Source organism: Cyclopterus lumpus, chromosome 7, assembly GCF_009769545.1.
Source record: "Cyclopterus lumpus isolate fCycLum1 chromosome 7, fCycLum1.pri, whole genome shotgun sequence".
NCBI lineage: Eukaryota > Metazoa > Chordata > Actinopteri > Perciformes > Cyclopteridae > Cyclopterus > Cyclopterus lumpus.
In genome coordinates, this window is record NC_046972.1 from 11474127 (window position 1) to 11497289 (window position 23163).

A 23163-nucleotide genomic window follows, 5' to 3' on the forward strand; every position below is an offset into this window, starting at 1 on the left:
AGCTGTGTAGCTGTTTGAGAGATGCGTGCCTGTATCCATCCAATTCAAGAAATGCACAGGGCATGCAAACTGACACCAGCGAAAGACTAGCACTTGTCAGTCTCGCAGATTGTGTCCGCTTAAGAACATCCTTGCATAGAAACAGCAGCTGCTGCAGCTAGTGACCCCGGCACCTCAGCTAAATGACCTAATGTTACCACAAAGAATGGCATTAATAGCTTTACCTGAATGAAATTTCAAGTGTGCTGTGGCAGTAAAATAAAAAAGGGAGGGAATGGTAGGAGGTGCATACCTCCTCACCGAGGAGCATTAATCAACACGATCATAATGGGGAAAGTCACCTGATACTGGCAACCCAGCAGTAAAATATCTTTTGCTCACAACCAACTGTGAGGGGAGGAGAGCGAGGGGACTATTTATCAAATAAATGGAGGTAATGATTTGGTTTGTTCAGATTGAATAAAATGATTCCACTCCTCGTGTTAACCTGCTTCAGCCGACCACAGTGAGGAAGTATAAAATCTGCAACAATTTTCTGGTCTGTTTTCCTTTTGTAGGTGAGTGACAAAGGGTTTAGTAGCTGCTATGCTGCGGTTCTATTGCTTTAAGGCTGCGACTCAATGGGGAACATTACAGGCAGAATGCTTCAATCAAACAGCTTGCAGCAGGCTCGGCTGGCCGGCCATGTCCATAGATGCCCTTGTCAAAGATGCTTCCTCACAGAAAGCAGACACACAAGACAGCCCCACACACAATTGAGAAAGGCTGCACCTCCACATGTTCACGTCTGTAATATGTACCCGATCGCTTAAAGCAGCTGAGTGGACCGTGGAATGAAAGGAAGAGCTGAGGATCACACACACACACACACACAAAATTGCCCCTAATGAGGGTAGCGCCCCTCTCTCAAGAGATGGCAGCGGCTGCTGCTCTACTCGATAAATATTAACAAGAAGTGCGACTGATGGCGGTGCTCACTGATCCATAATTGCATTTCAAAATGTTCAATGGGGGCGGGGTAGAGGGTGGTCGTGAAGGGAGAAGTGGGAAGATAAAAAGAGGGAACTCAGCCCTCTAGGCAGTGACAAGAGACAAGTGATGCCTGTCTAGTCAACCTTCTCCTATCATCCTGATGGCTCAGCACCAATAAGGGAGGTTTTGGAGAAAGAAACACATAGGTTTTGCATTACAAGCTGACATTTCTTCTTTCATTGACTTGCCGCTGCATGCATCACAGCGCACATTGTGACGACAGCTTTACATAAAGGGAGGATCAGAAGGATGCCAGGGAACTCCACTTACCAATGCCACATTGTACATTAAGTGATATGTTTTGCACAGAACAGCTAGCTGCAAGCTAATTAGCTAGTGGATCTCATTGTTAAGCTAATTATCAGCACTTTGGATTCCATTAGGACTGTACTCAGGGTCCACAGAAAACCTAATAACCGCTCATGTTGAGCATCCATATTTATGCACATATATTTGCATCTTTATCAAACATTTTTAATTATGGGCTTTGAATAGGAGGTATTTTAGAGGGTTGTATGATAAGCACCAGCTAAAGGAATCAAGAAGCAGTTGTCTGGGAGACTAATTTCCATTTGGTGTGTGTGTGTGTGTGTGTGTGTGTGTGTGTAGGTGTGTGTCTAGATGTACACATGTTACATGAACACAGGGAAAGATATGCTGTTATATCTGTCCAACACAAACATGCATAATAATACACAAGGAATTACACATGAATAGTGAATATGATCTGGTTACAGATAATACATACATTTTTAATGTGATATTTTAAGGTGATCCCATCAAGTTAAACATGTATGTTTCTAACATAATATGAACTACATGGGATTTTTTATCTTGGACCATGGTTTTAAACCTGGATTGTATTCAATTAAATCTCAAAAGATAAATTATGCAGGGATTTTTTGGGTTTAGTTTTTCAGATCAAAATATTTTTGCAATGTTAAGTGAAAATGTAGACAACTGGTTTAAAATCATTAATTTCCAAGCCATCTGCTAATTAAGGGTTTTGGATTTTCCATTTATCGGTTCAACAAGTTTTAAAACATAAATTAAGTGATATCTTTTCACAAAAACACCAGAAAAGTTCACCTGTCACACAGAGATTGTGTCAAATAGTTTCTAAATGTAGCTAAGTGTACACGGCTGGGTGAGCATCTGGGATGCATGTAACAAATCTTAATTGTAGCCGAGGTTCACTTTTGAAAAGATAAATGCAGCGGACACTTTTCTTATTTTTTGCAAAGCAAACAGAGCACGCTAAACCCTGAGATGCTTATTACCGTACACTGTTATTTTAAACTGATGCCAATATGAGGGACACAAAATGATAACCACTGGATATCGCACACGCACACCCACACACCCACACACCTGATTATATGACAAAGAAAATCCCTAACCCTTTTAAGCTGCAACATATGAGCTGGACTCCTGGCACGATAATTGCATTGTACATGGCATCTAATTAAATGTCCATAAGCAGGGAGATCCAGAGATGTGTATGTGCGTGACAGAGAGACTGTGTGTGGGTGTGGGTGTGTATGTTGGCGTACTGGGATCCTCAATCCTGCGTTCCCAGAGGGAGAAACACTGCAATCACTCCATTAGCGAAAGAGGGAGAGAGACAGGGATGCTGGGAGAAAGCAGAGGGAGTAGGAGAGAGGGATGTGGGGAAGGAAGGGAGGGAGGGAGGACGGAACACAGCTGACTTGGCCAATAACAGCAAATGAGGTTAGATACAAGCAGAGAGGGAGGCAGGGGGGTCAATGAGCATCGAGGACATGGACACAATGACTAGAACATGGGATGGGAGGAGCGAGGTGAGTGACAGCAGATAAAGAGGAGTGGGGGATGAAGTGTAGAAGCAGACAGATGAGAGTGAGAGGGAGAGAAATGGAGACTGAGGAGACAATCTAGGTAAGAGCAGCAGGATGGATTGGTGAAGAATTAGTAATTAACTGGCTGCATGTTTTGCTTCCATCCCTGATTTGGTTTAATACCTCTAACGGTTAAAATGGCCTCCTACCGGTCACCTCTGTATCTAGGCAGACATTTTAGGGGGAAGGTAGGAGACAGAAATCTATACGACTGGATCAATATGTCACAGAGGTTACAGTGGCCACTATTGTTGAGTAAACAAACTAGGGAAACTAAATATTCAAATTGACCCCAATAATGCTGTAGAATGGATTTTCGTTTTGCATGGCTTATTAATGAATGACTCCGCTGTGTGCACAGAAGCATCATGGAAGCACACACACACGCAACATGACGACTCACAGAATCACAGTGAGAAAAAAAAAGATATAGCGACATGGAGAGACAGGCTTCAATTCTTGTTCTTCCCCACGCAGGTAAGATTGATAGCTGCATTCAGGATTTCTATACACCGCTAATTGGATTCACAGGTCATTAGATAAAGTACAAGAGTGAGACCAGTACAACCTAAAGACTGAGGGGGGAAAGAGAGAGACAAAAAAAGAAGAAGAAGGGTGCGAGACGGGCAATATTGATGAGGTTGTTTGGTTCAGGACCAATGAAATTTCCTCCCCCTCTGCTGCGCCTCCAAAGCCCCGTTCCCCCACACAGAAGGGGGTTGATCGATAATTTGTGTGGCAAGAAAACGTGGGGGTCGGAGACAGAGCCGAGGAGGGATGAGAGGATAGGAAATAAAGAGAACGAGTTGACGTCTGATGCGTGATGCACTTACATGGAATTTTTAAACAAGTCTGTACCCTAGTTTTGAGAGCACGGTGGCATGGTAGATGGTACTTTATACCAATGTGTGCAATTAAAACCTAAATCAGCTATCATCCTAAAAGAGGATTTAGTGCCGGCCTCGTAAAAAGAGACCATAGCTAGCATAGTGCCACTCTTGTGATTTGTAGCCCAGAGACTAAGTGAGCTCATTGAAAAATGCTGTACTTGTTTAGAGAGCCAGCAGGGCTTGTTGTTTTAACATCGGAGGACAAAGGTACAGTCTGCTCAAACGCATACAGCCATGCAGATGGCTGTTCATTAATTACAGATGGATGGATTGGGGGGGGGGGGGGGGGGGGGGGGGGGGGGGGGGGGGGGGAGTGAAAAGAGACAGAGGGGTCAGCTAATGAAGCCAGTATTCTCTCGCCCTCCCTGGACAATTACCTCTGTCGGCCCCAGACCTCTTCTGGCACTCTTAATCAAGATGCAGGTGCGTGGGTTTTTGTGTGAATGTGTGTGCGTATGTGCGTGCACGAGCAGGGGTTCCTGCCGTCCTCAGCACTCTCTAGCAGTAATCCGATTACAGCCCTGCTGCTGTGGGGCCTGGCAGTCCTCACCTCTGCAAGGCCTCCAGCTCACCTTAAAACCCTTCTTCACACAACAACTGCCCTTCACACACACAAACGTATTCACACATGAAACTTAAGTGCCAACACACCCACCTCAAATGCATACACACACACACACACACACACACACACACACACACACACACACACACACACACACTAGTCCTCCTTTTCTAGAAGTGTTGTGGGTGGCCTCTGAGCTGACCTCACATCATCACCCTAGCTGTTGGCAGCCATTACTTTGGCCCCCTGGGGCCTGGCCGCCCCTCACCGAGCCTTCTGCACTCTGCTTAGACAACCAATCTGTTAAAAGACAGGCAATGCTCGCTCCAGCAGGGTCAGGTGCCGCTTCATTTGGCATCATAGACCCATCACTTACATATTCCAGTAGCCTTTGCACATTAAATGCACATTACTGCAAGCCTGCCCCAAAATGTGTTCCGTGCTTCATATATTGTCCTTATATATGTCCTTGTATGTGCAACGTGCTTGGCAAATAAACAATTCTGATATGGCAGATGAAAACCTGACAAAGGACCAATAAAAAAACAATTGAATTCAGACCTTACCGGGAGGTTTGCATTTGGGGAACTTTGACCGTCAAATGTCCGGAGTAAAAAAAAAAGTAGGCCAACCATTATGACTTGAAATGTACTTCAAGATCATATACAGATTTTAAAAAGGTAATTGGAATGGCTTGCATGTAGCTGGAAGACATTCGTGATTTGCAAAGCTGTTCAGGGCGTCATTAGAGTAGACTACAGAAAATGATCTCACTCCATTACTGAAACCATAAAGTAAAAACCTTTTTCCTCAACATAAATAAAGATAGATCTGTCAGGTGAACTCAAATGCAACCAACCCCTGCCCCAACCCCTCACAACATCCATCTGTCTGTCTGTGTATGACACACTTTAGGTGTCCTATTGCTAAGAAAACAAGCACCACTTCACTAAACTGACTCAACGGCAAATTAAAAACTAATTTATTTCTTTATTCAGCAAAAGAGGCAATTTGGCCACATTAGGCTGTACATTTTTTTATTTTAAACTGGTGATGGTCTCCTTCATTAAATCAATTAAGGGCATCGACAAACATCTTTATTCCCATTACAAGCATTATTACACTGCCAGTGCATTGCAAAGGTGGATAATATCCACGCCTGATTCTCACTGGGATTCTTTTCCCCACGACACGTGCAAGTCTCCACTTGCCCTGCGACACAGGGTGGGCGGATTAGTGGTGAATCTCAGGCCAGTGTGAGGACACAAGGAGATAAAACAGGACAGACAGGAAGTGAAAATGTACTCACCAGCTTGAAATCCTGAATGCTACAAATGAAGTAGGGAGTGTTGGGCCGCCGACTTTCAATGTATACACAATCTGCAAGTGAGAGAAAAGAGAAAAGAAACGTGAGATCGAAAGAAGATGTTCACTCTTTCCAAAGCTGTCATGTTTTATGCAGACAGATTCAGTAATATATTATTTTGGGTGCTGTTACCTCTGCTGAAAAGACATTTCTCTCTTTGAGTCAAATTCAATTGGAATGCGAGTAATAGGATTAAGGACTTTTGGAGCGCTACAAGGTTGCCTTTCCAAAGCAAACATTACGCCCAAAGGGAATTATGTTATTGTTCCACTCCATTTATACACCAGTGAGTAATACTGGCTTTAACCCCATTCCACCCTACGAGTCATCAGTGTAACTCGCTCCTACAAAATGACAACTTCTGTCATTGCACTGATATATGCCCAGTTAACTGTATATTAGCATAGTGGTGGAAAAAAAATTCACCTTCTGTCCTTTCATGTTTTAAAATGTTGCCAAATTACATAACCCTCAAGTGTTGAACGCAGCCCCCTCACATTGTGTGTGAGGAGGTGGCCCTGGCCGGCTGTGCTGTTAAATTGAATGTGACTTGTGGTATGGCCAGGTCGCGAACCCTCATCTCCTTAACAAAAACATTCACGCTGCAGAGGACAAAAACACACAGCCACTTCTGTGGAGAAGAAACGGAGGAGGAGGCGGGGGACATGGCTAATGGTTACGGCTAAGCCCGGCACAGTCATTTCCAGAAACAGCCACGGGTTAGAATTATTAGAGAAAAAGAGATTTGAATCCACAAAAGGAAAATTAGCATAATAGTCTCCCATTCACCTTGTGCTTTTAGCTGAAACACAAAACCAGAGTGTGATCAAACGGAGAACAAAAATATATTTATTTTGGTTTAAATAACAACCAGTAAACGACAGTTCTTGCTTGCTCAACGGGCAAAGCAATCAAAAGCCACTGACACTTAATTGATTGAAAGAATACGTCACACACTGAAAATTGACCTTCTGCAATGCAACAAGCTATTCGACTGCTCCCAAGGCTGGGCTTGACCGCCTTTTGGTGCAACACAGCGTAGCACTCATGCTTACATTAACACACGGGCCATGAAGACGGACAATATCGTGCAGCTCAGTAAGCTTTGATTCAAAAAGGTGAAATGTGCACTAACAATGCAAACTGCTGGTGAAATGAAATCATTTCACCAGAACTAATGCGGAGCTGCTCCTCGCAGACGGACTAAGGCACACTTTCCCAAACAAAAGATGTTCTTCACTGACTGATGGCACCATCATCTGTTATTTATTTGTTTGTGTCAACAGAGTTATCGATCTGGCTGTGGTTTATCTTACCGCTTACAGAGCAAAAAGAGGTGGCAAATATATTAAATGGCTCTGACACCCAAGATGCCATTTGTAGAGGGGCTGGTGTGTATGAGTGCGACATCATGGGCTTTGTTTTTTTAAGAGGCTCTCTGTGTCTGTGTCTGTCTCTGTGTGTATGTGTGTATATATGTGTATGTGTGTGTGTGTGTGTGTAACCCCAGGGTGGGCTTGTTATCTGCTGTGGGCTGAATGAGCTGTTCTAAGGGGAGGGGGGGGTTTATCGCCCTCGCTGGCTCTGAGTTACGCATTATATCTCTCACTACTGCCCTCTTCTCCCTTTTTCCCGCTCCCTCCTTTTCTCCCTCCTCTACACCATCCCTGGAAGTCATTTACAAGATAACATGAATGAAAATATCCATCAGTGCTATTGTGTGATCTGTGAGCAACACAGTGTGTGTTGAGAGACAGAGAAGCGGGTGGAGGAGGAGGGAGCAAGAGGGAGGGAGTGGGGGGAGGGCCGAGAACAAAAGAGACTAATCTGAATGAGATGACATGTTTCGGAGGAGTCAAATCGAGGGAATTAGGGTTTAGTGTCCCTTCACCTCGTCGGCACATTCATTTAGAGGGGCCAGATATCCGTGTCTGCACCCCAGAGCACATCAACAGGCATAAAGAACAGACAGCAAGGGTGAAGAAGAGGCGGTGGGAAAAAAAGAGACTAGATCTAGTTTAATCATTTGCAGACAGCAAGTGAGTCTATTCTTCGAACGTCAAAAGCACATTTTGAATTCATCCTGGGCACTAAAAGTTGACTACCTCAAGGGCATTTCTCTGAGAGCATCTATAATACGATTCTCAATGAATGTGAAAGTTAAAACCCAGTTAATGCTTCAGACTCTTCCGTTTAAATCGAAAAGGAGGCAACGGCGCTCAGGGAGGTTGGGTGGGGTGAGGGTGGGGGGCTCGCCGAAGCGGGCCACACGGTTCCTCCGGGGTCTGCCTGGCTTGTTAAACATTCCTGCCATTTTGTGCATTTGGTAGTGGGTCTCCTTGCTCAAGTGGGGAAGTGGAAAGGGGAGGGACGAGAGGCTTTGCTGTGGTGGGGGTCTATGTGGGGGGATGGGCAGTTTTCTTAGGGTTGAAGTGTGTGCTCTTTGGATGGATGTAGCCTTCGCTGTAGGAGGGAGAACCACAGCAGGGCCTTTGTAGTAGAGTGCTCTCACTCCCCTTGCAGCTGTTAAGTTTAACTTCTTCTACTCGCCTCCACCCTACAATCCACTGCCGACCGCCACGCCACCCAGAAAGAAAGTTCTATACTTTGACACCAGGAGATATGAAGCTACCGAGCACAGCTCCTCAGATCTGAGCACTTCACTGAAACCTGATCCTGGTGGTCACCGTTTGTCCAATTACATTGTCACTGCCGAGTTTAAGCAACGTAGTATTCATTGTTATAACCTTGTGACACACACACACACACAAACAAACACATACACACACAGCAATTTACTCAGCTGTAGCTCATTGTTCAGCCAGCCATTCTCTAATGGCTGCCAAGCATGTCTAATCTAAAACACACCTAGCCTCAGCAAAAGAGCTGTGTCCTTCTCTCCCTGTATCAAGCGAATAAGATGCTATTTAATTTGCTGCAGCATTTTAGCAGAGGGGAGGGGGAGTTCTTAGATAACATCAGCATGGCTTTCTTTTACGAGCCGCCAACAATGGAAAAGTCACAATGTGAACAGTCATACATGCCAATGTTTTGTAAACAGTGGTGGGGGGAGGGGGGAGCTGTGGAATGAGATCAGCTAAACACAGCAAGAATATGAGCACATTTTAGGACACAAGCAGGCTCATTAAATCAAGAGGAGTGTTTGTCTATGCCGTGCTTGCAGGTGGTAAGTGTTAGCCATGAGGCAGGACGCACCTGCATTGTTACAAGGGGTGCTCGGCTCAAACAGGGCAGAGCACAAATGCGCAAACGTACACACACACACACACACAGCAGAGTAGTGCACAGCTTTAGCAAAGATACCCCCCTTGAGTGTACTGATCCTAAAATTAAATAGCACAAGGAATGCAATAATGGAACCACAGGGGTGTGAGGGGACTAGAGGGCCAAGAGACAGAGAGCTTGGGAGAAAGAGGGAAACTGGTGTCATTACTGATCCAGCCCAGACTGTAGCGCCTCTGCAAGGACGACCAGCTGATGACCAAGTCAGCCTTGTGCCACTTCCTGCCGGGTCAAGGCCTGGAGTAACAGACACTTTGATTCTTCCCCAACTTGCCTTTCTCCATCGTCATCCACAAGCCCAATAACTCTCCCTTCTTCTCACTGGAAAAGCAGTGGGAAATACCTGGCAAGCGATACCATCAGCTCTCTACAATAGGGCAGGCCTACAGCTGACTGAGCTCCTAGGGGAGAACAGAGGCTCTTTGACAACCCCCCCTCTTCTCTTCTCCCTCTCGGCTAGCCCACGCTTTCTCATTTAGCAGTCGGCAGGTGGTTGGATTTCACTAAAAAGCCCTTTTCCCAGAGTCTCTAGCGTGGGGGGGAGATGGGCAAGCAGAGGGCTTTTTAAAAATAGATCTATTCAGTTAGCGACAGGCTACAGATTTACACTGCTGTGTTTCAAGACGAGATGACTCCAAGGGCTTGTCCCTCGTGTTAGCTTGACTGGAAGCAGCAAACCGATCGCCAGCTCGTCTTTGTGGCGCAGGGGATGCACGATGCTAATCGAGCTCCAGCCTCCGGTGCCTCCACTCTAGAATAACCAATCTAACACATACTGCACCACATTATATGGGCTTCTCAAGAGGACCCACACTGAAAACAGACCTCGGTTCAATGTTGTGTTCCTATAAAAGGGCAATTTACTATAGTCAGTATCAAATAAAAAAAGTAATAGTTTAAAGTTGGTAGTTTAAATTGATACAATTCTGTAAGGTACCTTACATTACAACTCATTTTCAAAAGGCCCTGAATGAAACTCCAAAAGACAGTAAAACAATAGCTAAAGCACGAGTCAAATTCAAGCACTTTCAAGGTACCCAATCCAAAAAAAGACTGTTGAAGCCTTTATCATCACATCTAAATTGTAATAAATAATGCAGAATTCATTCATACCCACAGCAATCAATGTGGGTTGACACTTTGTGTATTTGCTGCATACCAGCTGTTCATATTAACTCAAGTTTTGCTAATTTCCAGAGTAAAAGGCTTTTACCACCCAGGGGGGGTGATGAAAAATTACGCAAAATATTTGCAGGGAAGCATTTCACATTTTTGTATCAAAACTATTCATACAGCAGTGACACAAATCCGCAACAGTTGCAACACTTGTTCAATAAAACTCATTAAATTCTTTTACTTTCTTGTGTCGAGGGAGGAGTCGAGTGTTCGTCAACAGTGTGTAGCAAACAAACATGACAACGTTATTGTTTACATGGGTGGTTGTGTCGATTATGTTGAAAATCAAATGTCAATTGTGTTGTGTGACTGCTAACAGTTGGTCCAGACTTTGAAGAAGAGAGGGAGGGCTAGTTATCCAGCTCTACATGTGTGTCAGACATACTCCTGCTGCACAGCTTACCACACACACACACACACACACACACACACACACACACACACACACACACACACACACACACACACACACACACACACACACACACACACACACACACACACACACACACACACACACACACACACACACACACACACACACACACACACACACACACACACACACACACACACACACACACACACACACACACACACACACACACACACACACCCTCCCTAGGGTTGTTGTGTCTGCGGTAAGAAGTGCCAGCTGTCCATATCAACAACTCCCCCAACACTCATACACAAGGTGTTTTTCTTAGACTAGCCAGCAATCTCTCTGTATTATACACTACACAAAAACGTATCACCTTCTACGACGACATGATTGACTCTAATCATTATCGTCCTGAAACTCAGTGGGTTGGCTGTGGCAGCCATGTTGTGTGACATAAACCGAGGTAGAAGGGCAGGAGGAGTGGAGGGAGGCAGGTGGTTTCCATTAGCTCTCTCCATTTTAAACAGACCAGCCAGCCAGTCAGTTAGGAAGGAAGGAGAGAAGGAGACATGCTATGGCAGCCAGCCGCCTGCAGCACTAAGCAGAGTCCAGCTGCAGTGAAGGGAAGGGATGAGCAATGTGAATAGTATTGTGTGTCTCTGTGTGTATTTGACCGAGCCTGTGTGTTGAAGGAGTGTGCTTTTCAGAGATAGGAACCGGGTCTATGACTGTTAAAAGCATGATTTATATGCATTGGTGTGTGCATGTATATGTGTAGAAGTATACTTGTGAGAGTAATACTGGTTATCAGTGTCCTGTGCATGTGTGTGTACTGACACATGTTTTGTGCTTCTAGGGTGTCTCCTATTGATCCCCCTATGGTGGTGTGTATAATCTCCAGAGAGAAGATCTATAATCTGGGGTGAGGTGGTGGACGAGTGCAGCAAACAGGCTCTGGAGGTGTCTGGCCAGGCCTGGGGAAAAGGTGAGAGCTCAGCCACAGGATACCGATCAATTTGGCATGTCTGTTTGCACTGCATCAGGCTGTTCACCCCAGCAGCCGACTATACCAATGGCCTGGGACAAAGTCCCCTGGCTAACACCACAGACGCACTCCTCCATCCTTTTTAAGCAGTAGCAGAGCTACAGTTAGCTGTAGGCCCACCTACTGGCCGATTGCACACCCATCCAATCGATGTGCACTAAGCCGCCTGAACCCATCTTCAAGGGATAGAAAGGCTGAGCAGAGAGATTGGAAGGTGGCTGCAGATTGGGAGTGTGCAGATGGTTTCAATACTGGCTTACCTGTTATGTCTTGTGTGATGACATAGGCCTGCATGTTTCTAAAGCTCCCTGTGTCAAAAGCAATCAAAACACTATTTTGGTTCACAATTTCTTTCTGATTATGCACCGCTTACCATCAACGAGTTCTTCTCTCTTCCCATGTCTGGGGCGGAGCAAATCCCTCTCCAGGGGTGGTTAGTTTTACATATTGTGTGTCACTAGACGGCTATAAAAGGATTTAACATTTAGTAAAGCATAATCCATTGCAGGCTTTGTGCCTGCCTAAGCTGCACGCATCAAATCTGATTGCAAGAAGGCTGCTACCAATGACCAAGCAGGAGGAACACACACACACACACACACACACACACACACACGCACACACAGACGCACACACACACACGCGGCTTATCACTTGAACAATGAGCAGAGGAGACAGCAGGAGGTCAGTTGCTGAGGTGGAGGATCTTGTACATTGACAATAGGAGGTAAATTACAAACTAGTGTACTTGTGCTGAGGCCACCCACTACCCTAGCTTGGCTCATCCCTAATCTAAACCAATCGAACAGCAGCCGTCTTTGTGGAGGGAGCGGGTTGTGACACTCGAGCCACTCTGCTCCAGACCTGTCAAACTAATTGAAGGAGAAGACAGGAAACATAAATATTCCCCATCAACCAGACACTGGCTGTGCTGTGCACTCGGATGTGGAAATATAAATATTCGGCAGGGCTAATCCACTGAGACGGTCGACTTTGTTTATGTGCCTTTTGAATGTTTCATTGATGTGACTGACTGCTTCCGTCCCCTCCTCTCTCTCTCCACTCCCCCCTCTCCGCATGGTTAAGTATGAGACAAAGCGCTGGTGCTCTCTCTATTAAACATGAAATGCGGCGCACAAAATGCTTCAATGGAGTCTGTTGCTGAGAGTTAGAGAAACAGAAATGGAGAGTGAGCAACAACAAGACTTAAGTTACTGCTTGCTCGAGGACTTCTACTGATACCAGTGCAGACAGAGATAATTTAGCCAGCAAGATCACGCAGCTAGATGGTAAGTGTAGGGTTGGGGGGGGGGTTAAAGACAAAAAGAGGGAGTGTTTGTGTGAATGTGTTTGTAGGTAGGTAGTTGGAGAAGACAATAACAATACAATGACAATAACACACTGGTTGTAATTTCCTACACCCCTCCACACTACTTGACCTTTTGCTAGCTGCTCGATAAACGAAAAGACACAGCGGCAATCATTTAGTTTGCAAGGCGGATAGCACCGAGCACACTGCACACACGACTAGCTAGTCTGGCTTCTTTCCGACAGCAAGTGTTGACATTCTCCCCACTAATACAACCAATTTCTAAACAGTAGGTGAAAGAGAGGCCATGTTTACAGCTGCGGAGAAGGTTGGTTCTCCTTTTAGCGTCGTGCATCAGACGTAATAAAAACACTGTAGCGCAGCTCAAACATCTTTCCAGGAAACTAGAGTACCTTTCGGCCCCAGAGGAGATAGCATACATTCAGTGAGTCGGATGGTGTTGGGATGAAATCATTATCATGGCTGTCGTCACTATCACATCATCTAGTGAAGCACCACTTTGCTTTATTGACTTAGGCCAAGACAAAGCACAGAATGGGTCAACTTGGAATTGATTGTATGACGTATTGGCCTCCAGCCTGAGGAAGTGCTTCTGCTGTGAGAGAGTTGCTACACTGGTGAATCTGCAATCCCTCAGCAGCATATTGTACCAGAAATGACCGCTTCTCTAAGAACCAGAGAATTGATCTTTGATTCATCAGCAATGCGTCTTGAGCCCACCTGCATATACACTTAGATTAGCCAAGACGAGGACTCACCTCCGGGTCTGTAAACAACATCGTCTTCTGTGATGAAGGACGTGATTTCTCCGTTCTCTGTGCGCTCGTAGCGCGACTTCTTCTTGGGCGTCTTCTTCTTGCCCTTTTTGCCGGCCTCTTCTGCCGTGCCGAGTCCTCCACCTGTGCTGCCATTTTCGTTGTCCTCATCCTCGCTGTGGTCGCTCTCTGCATAGTTCTTGGCCCCGCCCTCCAGCGTACAGCTGCGCCGAGGCCTGGAGCTTTCACTCTCACGGTCACCCCGGTCCCCGTCCTGCCGGCGGGACTTACCAGACTCTCTCTTGTCCCGGTCCCTGTCTCTGTCCCTGTCCCGCTCTTTCTCCCTCTCCTTCTCTTTGTCGGCCGTCATGATCCGCCACGTGCCTTCCTCAGTCCTCTCACGGCTGGGCCTCCGTGAAAGGTAGACTGTGAGCCTGGGCTTCAGTCTTCTGAATTTACCAGTCAAATCCAGGGAAAATTTGGCCACACCAACAACCCCAGTGTTTCAGAAAAGCTGTGGACAAGAGAAGAGGGACAATTAGAATAATGCATTATCCTTTTCTTAAGGAAGCAACATTTTCAAGTAAAAAATCTTTTTTTGTGCAGAAGGAGATATTTTGTGGGTGAGAAAAACAAGATTAGTTCCTAGAGATCAGCCTGCTGTGCTGATTCTTCTCAACATCACAGTAATTGTTGGCACTCCCCTCCACAACCATGTATACTCTGGAGAGCACGGAGTAGCTTTATCAAACAATAGAACCTCCTAGCTTTCTGCTCAAGCATATTTTTATTCAGTAATGCAGTAAAACAGAGTTATTAAAGGGCAAAAAGTGGAAAAAGAGAGCGAGAATGACAAGTGCTACATGCACAGTATTTGTAACACAATAAGCTGAAGGGAAGTCGTAACTGAATACGCATAAAGAGGTAGTGCTGGATTGAGGATAAGGCTGGCAGCCAATAGAATTCCTCAGAGATAATGTGTCGAGGGGCTTTTCAGCACAAGGCACTGCTTCCCGCTCTCAATGCCACGGCAGAGACACAGCATAGAACTCAACGGCAGTGCTAACTGGCTAGCTTTCCTGCAGACCATCTGTGATGACACAAGGCTGCATTTTACTCATCTGTGTGTGGCTGTGTGTGTGTGTGTGTGTGTGTGTGTGTGTACTCTTGCTTACTGGACAGCATCTCACCCCAACCCTCTGCCCTGTCTGACAGTCACCACTGTGTTAATGTAAAGTGACAGCTCTGGAGGGAAGAACACAGCAATCCAATAGGTGAGGAAAGGGAGACGAGAGAGGCTGAGCCAGTCATTTGCCATGCCCAGTCCACTGCCATTTTCTACTCTTGTTCACTCAAAAGGAACCCAGCTACCACTTTCTCGTGCCATAATGAAATCCTCCATAAACAGTGAAGTGGGCAAAGCTGAAGCAGCACGCTATCCGCACCACACTGCCACTACACACTGCCCCTACAAAGGAGGCTTCTCATTTACTGCCAGTGTTTACCCCTCCACCCCCACTACAACAAATTAACTGGAAATAGTTATTACAGCCCCCAGAGGGATTAGACCAGGCAATCAGCACCCGTGTTACCATGGCGGTGATAGCAGGGTGGAAGAGGGAGACTGAAAAATTAGGAGGGGAAGCGATTGAGCCAGGTAAAGCAGACTCCGCTTGGAGTGAGAAATGATACAGCATGTCTGCAAATGGACGTGCGTTTATTGTAAAGGCTAGAGAGAATGTGATGTGAAGAACACAAGGAGAGAGGAAGGTGGAAAGGATTTTGGTAGACACACACACAATGAAGCTTGTTTGACAACGGCGCTCCTCAGCAGCGGGTGCTGTCATCTCATGAGCAGACACCAACTGACAGGGCAGCTGCTCTTGTCGTCGGCTTCAACACAAACACCGGGCCTGATTAAACCGCAGCCTCCTCACAGCCCCATTAATCACCTAATGATGAGTTACCACGGCGACCACTGGGCCGCCAGCATACACATATGCAGGAACACATTAGTGCACACGCAGGACGCAAGGGCTCAGGAAAGTTGCAACCCGCATGTGCGCGCGAGGACACACAGACAGACACACAAACAGACACAGACACAGACAACGTGGATACACCTCCGTCTGTGTGCCAAAATACATACTGTGCCCCCTCCTGTGTCCATATCCAGCAGCATGTCTCAGAGGTGTGAGGAACATGAAAACATTGATGAAGGTACCATTTGATTGCACAGCTCTAAATCCTGGGAGCTGCCAGAATCTGTGTATGAGCTAAGCAGCACTTCTCTCCTCTAATCAGTAACATAAGCCTCTTCCACTGAGAGCAACGAGAACCCTGAACTGTTGCAAATGGAGGGCCGGCCCATTCTCCTTTGATGTCGTGGGCTGCTATAAGCCTTGATAAGTATCTTAACAATCTAGGTGCTATTAGTTTGCATCTGGATACACTTTATACACAACTGCCTCATTCCAAATTCTGTATCTCCAATTACCTTGCTGACGTTAACATAATTGTATTTATTTATAAAATTCCCCACACAGACATCCGCTTGCTCTTAACTGTGGTAAAACTTTTACTTGTTAATTAGCAATATGTCTGTGGTTAATTTGTTGCACATCAGTAGCTGCAGTGGGATGCAAATACATGAACAATTTGAAGTTGAACAAATTGAGTGAGTAAAAAGGAGTGATTCAGTGTGAAGTAGTGACACTGTGTCAATGAAAAATCATAATGTATTGATGGCTTACAGGGAAGGGAAGGGAATATGAGAGAGAGAGGGATAGAGAGAGAGAGGGGGGGGGGGGCTCTCCACCCACAACCCGGGAAACAAAGTGCTTAGTAGAAAGCAGCGCCGGCTGCCTGGCCAATGAATAACGCTGTGAGGGGGCAGGTGAGGCTTGGAGCTATTACACATCAATCACTGGGCCAGGACCCTTTGAAAGATACCAGCTGTCTTAATGGAAAAGAGAAGGAGGGGGCAGTGGCTGTAGAGGGGTTGAGGGGCGTCCCAGCCAAAGTCACCTAATCCACCATTTACATTACTGCAATGGAGTCAAGGACTAGCAGCCAGCGGGGCACTGCTCAAATACATTTCTCTTTTCCGAAGCTGTATAAATGAGACCTCTGGTCTGAAAAACCACAGTTTGTGGCTCGATTAACACATCATCCCCCACAATGGCCACACGGCAGGTTTCTGTTACTAAACACAGCCTTTTCCCCCTCTCCCTCTGTCTTCGTCTCCTGAACAGCCTTCTAAAAAAAAAAAAACATGTTTTATTCAGTCCAATCACTCTCACATTTACCCAAATCCATGCTCATCTCTGTAGTTGTAAATTAAAACCTGTCTATAGATAAACATCCACATTAACACACTGTGCTTGAGTACCTATACAGCTGTAGGTTTTTGTTTTTTTATCCCACCACATTTTTGTAATTGAATATGTTGTCATTTAAATGAGCAAAAGCTGGAAATGTTATCCATACAGCATTTTGTAGAAATAATAGAAAACCTAGAATTTTCTACATTAAAATGCAAAATTGATTCTAAAGACAATATAACCAGCACAGTGATCCGCTCAGTTTTGGGAGAGGGACGGAAAAAGTCTTTCATGGCATATTCAATTGGAGAATTATGAAGTAGCGAAATGTGATTGGCAAGGATTTAGGGCCAGCTTTGCGAAGGGATTGAATGAAATACTCGCATGAATACAGATTAGAAGAGAACAATGTTAGCATGAATATACACAGGGTTATTAACAATGAGGGCAACTCAAATTGATCCGAATAAACCAGCCAGATCCTCAGCAGTGGACGGATCCTAGCTGTGGTGATGTTGAGCTGCAGCAGGTTTTCGTCAGCTCCAATCCATTACTCAGTGCGATCTAATCTAAGCTGCCATCCAAGCCCCCTAGAAACAACAGCACAATGAAAGGCTCAGCTGGAGGCAAGGGTAGGCCACTTCATATGGGATTCTCTGTGGTCTCTGCACGCTGCCTGCTTTGTCTTACCTGGTGCAATCATGGCTTGCTTTATTCTCAGAGGCCCTCTCTGTTTTAGCTCACATTGGCAGGGCAAAGACACTTGTCTGCTCCACTTGTTTTTCAATTCACTGATGAGTAACCACATCTTTTTTTTCCTCTACTAAAGCTGTGCTCACAAAGGCTCTATTTTTAGTCGGCATCCGGGGTTAGTTTAGTAGGTAAAAGCCATGCTCGAGAAAAGATAGCTTGGGGCTTTCCAACATTTAAGCCTGCCTCGAGACTCCAATAATAAAAAGGCAAAGCACTGCTGCACAAGAACCAGTTCTCATGCAAAATGACACTTTGTGCAACATTAAACTATCCCCATCTAAAAACATTAAGAGAATTTACAAAATCTTCCAGGGATAGGTAGCATAGGTTACCGTCTTTCTGTGATATAAACCGATACCCACTAAGACAAACACATTCTCTGTCCAACCGGCCATAGGTGCTTTCAACCACAGACATGAGGATCAGACTGTGTGCTCCACATGGGCTAAGCCTCTACTCCATCTCGGCAAAATCCTCCTCTAGTCCCTGTTTGTGTGCTCTCTGCAAGAGCTCCAAATGGCCCTGAGGGGGTGGCTCCACAACCCAAGATGTCCATTATCTACAGGGTCTGTGAGCAGGACTTCATTTCCCAGCCTAATACCAGTTACTTCCAGACACAGTCCCTCTCAGTCTGCTACGTTTGTCGGGCTGGAGCCGAGCTGAAGGCCATTTCAGCAGCTCTGACTGCTTCACCAGGCATCATGTTTAGACACGGCTCCAGAGGGAAATGCCAGGGTTGTCCATTGTCACCTTTCCCCTTTCCGCTGCATGAGGCACTCTTGAGAAATATAATTGTGAGCAGGCCAGTAATGGACCTCTCGCAATGTGTCATTGATAAGAGAAGCAGGAGAATGTGAGCTATGTGGCGGCAGGAAGCGCTATCATGAATGTGTCTCTTAATTGAGTTTCCCTGTAGATTTGTGAGCTGCTTTTTTCTCTGTGTGAATAGAGTGCATGATTTGAAAGGATTCTTTGTGTCTTTCACCTCTCGAGAGGCACTGACAATTCAATTTTTTGGTGAATTATGCTGTTAAAAATGATAATACAAATGTACCCAAAGGTAAAACTGAGGTCAGGAGAGGTATACATATGCACTGGGGACACATCCAAGCCTGACTTGCACTTAAACATATTGGTATCATATATGCATCTTAAAACATGTATTCTCTATAAAATGGAACAGAGCTCTAGCAGGGGTATGAGGAAGTGAGTTACATGACATTTTCATGTCAGATCTGTGTATGAAAGAAGAAGAAAAAAGACAACAGTGATTTTGTCATCTGTTAGAATAAAAGGGCTCTTGAGATTTTAATATTTGAGCACTCAATCATGCACCACTTGCACTGATATCCTGCAATCAAACTTCCCCCTCCTCTTCCTACAAGATCTGCCTATCAGTTTAACGATTGTATCCATCAGTTTGACTCCAACTGGTAGTCTAAATGAGCGTGGGTGAGGAGGAAATGTATTCATATGGTTGCCCTACATCCTCCAGCTACTCTAATCACTATGCCACACAGAGTGATGGGCCAACACAGAGGAAAAACTAACATAAATAGATTAGAGTGACAGATAAGACAGCTCTGAGGTTTCAGACTGACAGCACAGACCGGCAGGGGCACTGAAGGACGTCTTCAAGAACAGCTCCCAAAAACAAAGCCATTAGGTCAGTACACAAAACCATTTTTTCCGCCTAAATTATTTAGCTATGTGTCGGCAAACTCTGTTCCATTCTCGAGCAGATGGTCGGGGGAGGAGGGAGGGGGGACAATCCCTCCATTCAACGTCTTATAATGATCCGAGCCAAAAAACACCTCCACCTCTAGATACCACAGGATGGTATTACCTCTAATTAGGAAGGGCTATTATTTCATATGCAAACGCCTCTCCTCTAACTACCAACTGCCACCCAACCAACCATCACGATTGACTGCTCTTACCAAATAAATACAACAAAGGATTTTACGCATTACATCCCCTTTTGTTTGTTACCCTCCATGCTAATGTCAGCATTCTCGCACATCGCAGCTATAACTCACGAGTCAATGTGTAACACTGTAAACAGACGGCGTCAGTGAACGTTCTCCAGTTGGAAATGTGTTTGTTCAAGGAAAAGGGCGGCTTCAGAAAGCAGCCAGTGGGGGGAGGTGACTAGGAGAGTGGAATATTCAGTGTAGTGTTCAGCCTTGTCATCCACCATCTCAGTCGTGTAGGCCAGTGATCCTAGGCAGAGGGGAAAGCACCCTCTGCAGTGCGCATGGGACGAATATTATGAATCATGACTCTGTAGGGCCCCCATGCAGCTAGCCACGCTACAGCCACAGACGGGGCTGTGTTGTAAATATTGCCTTATTCTGGATGTGTTTCCTCTCGCTCATCAAAAAGAAAGAAGAAAAAAAACAGCTTGGGGGGAAGTGGCCAGGAGTGATGAAAACACTGCAGGAACAAGCAGGATCTGAGCTCAGAGCTCCCATATCCTCTGAGGACAGCTCATAAAACATGCAGCAGCTGGGACCGGGCCTCTTACAGCAATGGCATTTAATGCACCTTGCCACAAACACACACGGGCCACACACATACACAGGTTACAAATACACACCACTAATTTAAAAGAGTCTGAAGGAGTCAGGCTGTCTTGGTTTACTACCTGGACCACAAGCGAATACTTAGGTCCTAACCTAAAAATACACACCAGCTAGAAAAGGCAACTATTTTCCAAAAGCATTAGCAGCAGGAGCCTAGAACAATAGGCTTTTGGGAAAATATGAGAAGCTGGATATTACGCAGTGCACAGTGTCGTGATCCACAGATTAACTCTGCCTGTTCATGTGTGAAATGGAGACTTGTTCCCTGACTGATAGTGTGCTATGCCTCAAGCAAACACAAGCTGCATATTTTTCATCTTTCCAAACACCTAGCAACTGCAATATATTGGATTCCACATTGCATCCTTCACTGTGCAGCACGTTGACACTTTAAAAATACCGCCCGACACTGGAGTGCGCCTTGGTAGCTAAGTGGTTACAGCACATGCCATATGACTGCAACGTCCTGGTTTCAATTCTGTCCGTGGGACCTTTGGTGCATGTCATTTACCCCCCCCCCCCTTTCTACACTGTCCTGTCACGTGAAGGTGAAAATACCCCCCCATAAAATCTTCTAAAAAAATAGCAGCCAACACAACATAGTGCAACATTTGTTTAACCAAAAGGTGAATGCAGCTGGCTGTGCGGCTGAGTTGCTGTGAATAAGTCTCAGATATTCTTGGAATGTTAATGTTCGGCTTTGACCATGGCAGTCGCCCCGACTTCTCCTCTCACCACTGGGCCACTGTGATTAATGACAATGAAAATAACACTCAACATACAGAGATCAACAACTAAATGATTAGCTTTCTTTATGTAACTAAATTAAAACAGTAGAATACATACATATAAAATATATATATATATATATATATATATATATATATATATATATATATATATATATATACATACATACATACATACACATAAATATATACACACATACACACACACACACACACACACACACACACACACTGGTGGAATAACTGTTTATACTGCACTCAATTACCACAAGATTATGGGACACAATTGTTAACTAATCCAATGCTTGCATTGTGATCTCATGAGCACACCATATGTTGTACTCATGCTCATGCATATGAGATCAGCCTCTAGTAGTGCTTGTGCCATCGCAGACGCTGAATGGAAATCTAGGAGGACACCTTTGAGGAGCTACAGCCTTGTTAAAATAGCTTCCCACTGCATCTGCAAGCTTAAAAAAAGCCACTGAGAGCCGATTCACTACAGTACAGCATTCATCTAAGTGTACACACACGTGTCAATCTAAAATGTGTAGGCCATTGACACGCATATTTACAAGCACACACGTACGTATATAAAACAACAAAAAAGCTGCTGCTGCTGAGCAACTGTATTTGCAGTGCAGGTCAGACTATGTGCTCAGCCAATAAATGGCTGGAGTGTAATGTGCCTTGACCTTCTATCTTTCTTTCAGCAGCTCCTTACATATATTGCTGTCTCTCCTCATATATCACTCGGGCAAATGGCGCCCTTCACCCTGCTCCCTCCTGTCCCCCCCTTAAAAGGCTGAGGGGACATCTTTGCCTGCTGTACTCAACTGACAGCCCTGGCAGCTTCCTCGCTAAGCACAAGGGGAGGGGGAACAAGACTCATTGAGGGGAAATGCTGCAATGAATAATTATGTTTCATAACATGCCCCATCCCCCCTCCTTTATTAGCATCAAACAATAATTAATGGGGAACAAGGGGCACTGAAGAGTCTGCTTTTTGCTTTCCAGAACAAGAGGGTCAATATGCCCTTCAACCCTTTTCTCTCTGCTCACCGTCAAAGCAGGAGACACCTCATCCCTCTAAAAACATGCTCTTAGCTTATTTATGATGCTGCTCTGCTGGAGAAAAGCAGCATTCCTGCTACACTCAGCAAAACTGGCCGGATCACTTTACGCAGCAGTTCACTATTTCCATCTCCACACCTCTTCTCAACAACAGGCCAACTCAACAATTCAATAATGAATATGAAATGTCTCATAATTGGCGGCTGAAAATATGGGGCTATTGGACATGTGCTTGACTTGATTAAGTTTTTGTTTCACGTTAAAAAAAGAAAATCTCTGATCAGCAGTGGCAAAGCCGGTCCTGATCGAATTAGCTTTGCACTAAGAGCTCCATTGATCTTGGCACTCATCTGTGCAGATGAGACCCGGAAAGGCATCTGGTAATCCAATAGCAGAGATGGGAAGTGCTTCAAGGACTCTGCTGTGTTTACCCACCTATTTCCTACACAAAGAGCCAAGATGTTAGTGCACGCCACTCACTGGACTGATTGGAAGCCACAGGGCCTTGGGAGCTCCAGTGAAATGAGTATGAGTCGCAGTGTGACCAAAAGCAAGGTACTTGAATGCTGAAAGTAATTGCTTTCGCCATAGCTATCATGTAATGAGTAAACAGGATGAATCAAGCGGAGCCTAGATCAGTGTTTAAATGAGTTGTGCTGTAGCATTCAAATCCTAATACAGGCTTCACTTCATAATCCGAGCCAGAAATCTAAAAGCAAGGCTGACGTCAATTTAAAGATTTTATTCACTTAAGTGTGAAAGGTGTAGGTTTTGGAGAACAAATGTCGGGAAGACTTTCTTTACACCGTGATAACTTCGTTGCAGCAAGCATTTATGCAAGCCTTCGCAATCAATTTTGCATGACATGAATGACATCAAACAAGAACCCAGGGGGCAGGGAGCATGTGAAATGAAACAGAGCAAGAGTAAGGTAGTAAAGGGCAACGCATACAGCTGT

At 45.2% G+C, this 23163-nt stretch overlaps 1 protein-coding gene across 3 annotated transcripts in view; it reads right to left on the reverse strand.

Moving 5' to 3' along the window:
* rerea (arginine-glutamic acid dipeptide (RE) repeats a) overlaps window positions 1-23163 on the reverse strand; it is a 117044-nt gene that overhangs the window by 55060 nt on the left and 38821 nt on the right. For all 3 annotated transcript variants that reach the window (XM_034536688.1, XM_034536687.1, XM_034536686.1), the window contains 2 exons: window positions 13725-14235; window positions 5674-5744 (listed from right to left, as the gene is read on the reverse strand). In XM_034536688.1, coding sequence (XP_034392579.1) covers window positions 5674-5744; window positions 13725-14091 — 438 coding nt within the window. In that variant the 5' untranslated portion in view covers window positions 14092-14235. The remainder of the gene's footprint in view (window positions 1-5673; window positions 5745-13724; window positions 14236-23163) is intronic.